General features: G+C 48.9%; 1 protein-coding gene across 6 annotated transcripts in view; it reads right to left on the bottom strand.

Moving 5' to 3' along the window:
• LOC135543446 (mitogen-activated protein kinase kinase kinase kinase 4-like) overlaps positions 1 to 6,000 on the bottom strand; it is a 61,482-nt gene that overhangs the window by 20,535 nt on the left and 34,947 nt on the right. For 4 of the 6 annotated variants that reach the window (XM_064970713.1, XM_064970714.1, XM_064970716.1 and 1 more), the window contains exons 15-18: positions 3,520 to 3,675; positions 2,273 to 2,503; positions 1,452 to 1,558; positions 1,231 to 1,352 (exon numbers count right to left, since the gene is read on the bottom strand). In XM_064970713.1, the coding sequence (XP_064826785.1) occupies positions 1,231 to 1,352; positions 1,452 to 1,558; positions 2,273 to 2,503; positions 3,520 to 3,675 (616 nt within the window). Of the gene's footprint in view, positions 1 to 1,230; positions 1,353 to 1,451; positions 1,559 to 2,272; positions 2,504 to 3,519; positions 3,676 to 4,933; positions 5,525 to 6,000 lie in introns of all 6 variants that reach the window. The other 2 variants (XM_064970719.1, XM_064970715.1) reach the window with 2 other exon arrangements.

Raw genomic sequence — 6,000 nt, 5'->3', positions numbered from 1 at the left:
GTGTGTGTGTGTCTATTCGTGTGTGTGTGTGTGTCTATTCGTGTGTGTGTGTGTGTGTATTCGTGTGTGTGTGTGTGTGTGTGTGTGTGTGTCTATTCGTGTGTGTGTGTGTGTGTGTGTCTGTGTCGTGTGTGTGTGTGTGTGTGTGTGTGTGTGTGTGTGTGTGTGTGTGTGTGTGTGTCTATTCGTGTGTGTGTGTCTGTGTCTATTCGTGTGTGTGTGTCTGTGTCTATTCGTCTGTGTGTGTCTGTGTCTATTCGTGTGTGTGTGTGTGTGTCTGTGTCTATTCGTGTGTGTGTGTGTGTGTCTGTGTCTATTCGTGTGTCTGTGTCTATTCGTGTGTGTGTGTCTGTGTGTGTCTGTCTATTCGTGTGTGTGTGTGTGTCTATTCGTGTGTGTGTGTGTGTGTGTGTGTGTGTGTGTCTATTCGTGTGTGTGTGTGTGTATTCGTGTGTGTGTGTGTCTATTGTGTGTGTGTGTCTATTCGTGTGTGTGTGTGTGTCTATTCGTGCGTGTGTGTGTGTCTATTCGTGCGTGTGTGTCTGTGTCTATTCGTGCGTGTGTGTCTGTGTCTATTCGTGCGTGTGTGTCTGTGTCTATTCGTCTGTGTGTGTCTGTGTCTATTCGTCTGTGTGTGTCTGTGTCTATTCGTCTGTGTGTGTCTGTGTCTATTCGTCTGTGTGTGTCTGTGTCTATTCGTCTGTGTGTGTCTGTGTCTATTCGTCTGTGTGTGTCTGTGTCTATTCGTCTGTGTGTGTCTGTGTCTATTCGTCTGTGTGTGTCTGTGTCTATTCGTCTGTGTGTGTCTGTGTCTATTCGTCTGTGTGTGTCTGTGTCTATTCGTCTGTGTGTGTCTGTGTCTATTCGTCTGTGTGTGTCTGTGTCTATTCGTCTGTGTGTGTCTGTGTCTATTCGTCTGTGTGTGTCTGTGTCTATTCGTCTGTGTGTGTCTGTGTCTATTCGTCTGTGTGTGTCTGTGTCTATTCGTCTGTGTGTGTCTGTGTCTATTCGTCTGTGTGTGTCTGTGTCTATTCGTCTGTGTGTGTCTGTGTCTATTCGTCTGTGTGTGTCTGTGTCTATTCGTCTGTGTGTGTCTGTGTCTATTCGTCTGTGTGTGTCTGTTCGTCTGTGTGTGTCTGTGTCTATTCGTCTGTGTGTGTCTGTGTCTATTCATCTGTGTGTGTCTGTGTCTATTCGTCTGTGTCTGTGTCTGTGTGTGTGTACACTCACAGCGTGCTCTGAACCTCTCCCCAGAGCCGGCCTGGGAGCTGGAGGATCCAGAGGAACTGCCACTGCCGGGCCTGGGAACCAGCTTCTCCACTCGGTCCCACAGCAGACGTGGCTCTGCATTACTGGAAGACAAGCAACACAGGGGATTGAAAACACACTTCCCCATACCCACCCCGCGAACAATTCACTCTTTCCAACCCCACACAAAGCTGACCGCCTACCTGCCGGCGCTCCTCTGTACTGCCTGGTTGCTAGGCGGGGCAGAGGCCTGGAGAGGAGAGTCTCTGCGTGACAACACAGGGGACCTGGATGTTGTCCTCACTGGAACCTGTGGTAGACAAGACAGACACCCTCACAAACCTGGCTACAGGAGCATAAACTACCACCAACACACAGCAGGGCCTTGCACCGCTGCATAGCCCCAATCCCTCTTCTACCCCTACAAATAGATCGCTGGATCATTTTATTAATCTACAAAGACATGGATATTGGTAATGGACCCAAATCATTATTCAATAGCTATGATCTATTATCCCCACCAAGCAGTAGTCTGTTCAGGGTTTTCCAAACTCAGGAAACCCTGGTCTATGTATTGGTTTCGGTCGGACCTCAGTTACATTAGTGAACAGAGTGAATATGATGGGCATGCAGGATGTACACGGTGAAGTACTAGACGAGGAACAACTCATGAAGCCATGCAGGACCATATGGTGTGTAGCCAGTGGAAGCACAGAACTGAGTAAAGCTAATTACTATAGGGACTACAGTACAGTACACTGGGACAATTGCAGCTACAACCAGGAGTTACAATCAGTCACTGATTATGCTACTGGACCAGACTACTAGTCTAATCTACTTTATTGTAGCTCTACACTATGCTGTGGGACATAGCCTTATGATGGCAAAGGCAAAAGCCCACAGTGCAATCCCACTGGTGTTGAATGGGACACCCAGAGAGGCTGTAGACATGGCTAGCTTGCCCTTGAGAGGGGACCACAGATGGGGGCTGAAAAAGGAGGTCCCCTGGGGTGTCCTTTCTTACCCTGGGGGGCACCTCGTCGCTGGGGCCCGAGGCGGGGGGCTGGGGGTCAGTGCGTGCAGCTGATGGTGCGGCAGCAGAGGGGTGAAGGTGGTGGTTGTGGGGCTCCTGGGAGCGCAGATGGAGGTGTGCAAAACTAGGAACCGCGGGTTCACTGAAGGAATGGGAGCGAGACACGACGGGGGGCGGGGCGGCGCTGCTGCTCTTAAGAGCGGCCAGGTGGGACCACTGGACCTTCCAGACAGACACACAGAGGGGAGAGAACAGGGGGGAGGTAGGGGGGAGAAGGTCAAACCACAGAGTGAAGGCACAGAGATGATGGACATGGCTGAAAACATATGCATATAACAGACATGCATTGCACATACAGACGCCATGCAGTCTGAGACGTACAGATACAAAAGCGACAACAGAAACCTTTAAACAGGTTCACGCACAAAAACATTTACAGTGAAGACAAATAACAGGACAACAGATAGTTGAATGGCACAGTGAGAGGGGCACGGAGATGAGTGAAGGGGAGATGAGCAGCCAATCACATGCAGCCTCCTCTGGCATCCTGGGTAATGTTTATCACGCCACTGAAGGGACAACCTTTTGCTCAGGTCAATTAGTGGAAGGTTCCAGAAATCCCATTATGACACAAATGAGTAGATCTACTCTGCCTACGGAGCTGTGAGGGGAACGGCACCGCAGTACCTCCAGGCTCTGATCAGGCCCTACACCCAAACAAGGGCACTGCGTTCATCCACCTCTGGCCTGCTCGCCTCCCTACCACTGAGGAAGTACAGTTCCCGCTCAGCCCAGTCAAAACTGTTCGCTGCTCTGGCCCCCCAATGGTGGAACAAACTCCCTCACGACGCCAGGACAGCGGAGTCAATCACCACCTTCCGGAGACACCTGAAACCCCACCTCTTTAAGGAATACCTAGGATAGGATAAAGTAATCCTTCTCACCCCCCCCTTAAATGATTTAGATGCACTATTGTAAAGTGGCTGTTCCACTGGATATCATAAGGTGAATTCACCAATTTGTAAGTCGCTCTGGATAAGAGCGTCTGCCAAATGACTTAAATGTAATGTAATGTACATCAGAGTATGTCATTGTATTGGGACCTCTACTAGCTCACCCACAGAGATACATCATTCCATATCTGTGTGGGTGCTGGAATGGACAACTCGTGGCGTCAATGCCTTGCTGTCAGATAACCTACTGTATGGAGAGAGAGAATGGAGGGATGAGGGGTTTACCTGTGGTTCCATGGGTCGGTGCATGGCAGGCGGGACAGACTCGGAGGAGGAGCTGCCGTTTGAGAAGGGTTCGGAGCGGGGGGGCACGGGGGGCTGCTTGGTGGGTGGGGCGGTCTGGGGGGAGCCCTGAATGTTCTTTCGGAAGCGCTCGTCGGCCTGGGAATGCAGGACACAGACAGACAGACAGGGTCAGTGAGGATCAGCGGGGTCAAGGTTGAGGCATTAACGAGACAACAAAATACACAAGGAGAACGAGGAAGAGTCAACACTGAAGCCGAAGCCTTGTTATCGACAGGGAGGGAAAGTCCGCTGACATGCACACAAACCCACCTCGGACAGTCTGTTAATGACATCTTAGACCTCTAGGGGAGTCATCCCAGAGAACACAGTCTCTCTCTAGGACCCAGCAGCACACATACGTTAGTGTGGGCCTGAGCTGACCACATGCATGACAACCTCTCCAGTCACTTACCTGAAGAGTACAAGGCACAGCCGCATAACAAACCATCACGCTTATTTAGTAGGTATGGGAGTGGAAGACAAGAGCAGGAACCCCGACTACTCCGTGTGCTTTTCAACACTGCGGCAGAGACAGCAATACAACTGGTAATTCACAAGAATGTGTGAAGCACAGACAGCTTCGACTTAACATCACCTACTGCTTAAGGCTATAGCAACTCAAGCCCATTGATCTAAATATTTGTGTTACATTCAGGTATGGCAACTCAACTGTGAATGAAAGAAATATGAAAGAAAAATAGGTGCATTTTTCACAAAATTAATTATAGCTGACTAATGACAAGACAAAATGTACCGTGTTTTGCGTAATCAAACCATTTGGTCATAAACGCAAAATCATGACAGAGATCCAGCTTGCAGCGCTTCAGTCTATACTTAAGTATTTTTCTTGCTCAGTCTTCTCAAGACTCAGACACGTCATCCTCAAAACGTTTTAGTAGAGTAGCATCAGATAGTCAAGCAAAGACTAGAGCCAAAAGTGAAGCAACACAGCTGTGCATTAGTTCAGTTTTAGAGAGGCGGTGGTTGTGAGCGACTGGCTTTCTTTTCTCTGACTGTCCTCGCTCCTCTTAGCCGGAAGGTCAAACAAAATGGTTGGCTGAGAAGTCTATTCACTAATCATTTTGAGTCGCGCCACCGAATCAGAAACAGACAACGACATTGTTATCCTTGTAAGGTAAAGTTAGGCTATTTTGTGTCGCATACATTAAACGCAGTTGTTTGAAGAATTAAACACTATTTTAAGACGATAACTGAAAGAAAAAAGAAAACCATAGCTCCAGCACACACCACCAGGACTAACAAAACACGCTGTGTGGAAGGGGGTGGGGGGACAGCTAGAATAGAAGTAGCAGCAGGCAGCAGGAGAAGGAAGTGACGTCGTGTTGGGGTTCACCTCTCTGATTGGCTGAGGATTACCGAGAGCGTCGCTAGGCTCCGAGCGGTCGGTCTGTGGGGACTTGGGGCCGTCAAAGCCCCCGGTCTGTGAGGGTTTAGTAACGTCTGTGGACTGGGTGGCTAGGGCATCGCTATTGTCAGAGGGGGGATTTTCTGAGTCTTCATCAACACTGTTTGGGGACAGTTTCTGAGGGGTCTTGGTAGTGTTATCCCGGGACGTGGTTTGTGGGGACTTTGTGGTATCCGAGGACATTCTCCGTGGGGCGTTAGCAGTGACGTTGTCCAGGAAGTGGGTTTGTGGGGACCTAGTGTTATCGCAGGACGTTCTCCGTGAAGCAATATCAGTAACATTGTTGAGGAAGTGGGGTTGTGGAGCTGGGGCTCTATCGCCCACGGGGCCTGGGGACGTTGTCGGAGGGGCTTTGCTAGTACTGTCGGGGGACATTCTCTTGGGGTCTTCAGTCTTTTCGCAGGACTGCGGTGGTTTATTGTCATGCTGGAGGGACAGCAGATAGGCCTGCTCCTGCTGCAGACGCTTGTGGAGACGCTCTGCCTTCCGCTGCTCCTCCAGCTCCCGCCACTTGAACTCCTGATGCAGAGTGCGCGGCTGAGTTGAGGCACATTAGACATGGGGGAAAGAGGCTAATGGCATGTGTAAGCTAATGCTACCTCAGGGGGTATTTCTATTAAATGAAGCACTTGAAGACTATAGAACTAAGCTGAATCAAAGATGAAGTAAACTTGAAAAATTAAAGCCTACAAACATGTTATATAAAGTCTACATTAAGATGCAGATTCTTTCATTTCATTACCTACAAATAAATTGTTACAACTTTCTTTGGCGAGGAATAGAAACAAAGTTGAGGATTGGGTGAATAGTGTGGAATGGTTCAATTTTTGGGAAGCAAGACAGAATGAGCAATAAAGAAACAAAAGGTGATTATATATACACATATACAGTGCCTTGCGAAAGTATTCGGCCCACTTGAACTTTGCGACCTTTTGCCACATTTCAGGCTTCAAACATAAAGATATAAATCTGTATTTTTTTGTGAAGAATCAACA

This window comes from Oncorhynchus masou, chromosome 7 (assembly GCF_036934945.1).
Source record: "Oncorhynchus masou masou isolate Uvic2021 chromosome 7, UVic_Omas_1.1, whole genome shotgun sequence".
NCBI classification, from domain to species: domain Eukaryota; kingdom Metazoa; phylum Chordata; class Actinopteri; order Salmoniformes; family Salmonidae; genus Oncorhynchus; species Oncorhynchus masou.
Note: the sequence above shows the minus strand (reverse complement) of the source record. Positions and strands in the feature narration are given on the sequence as shown.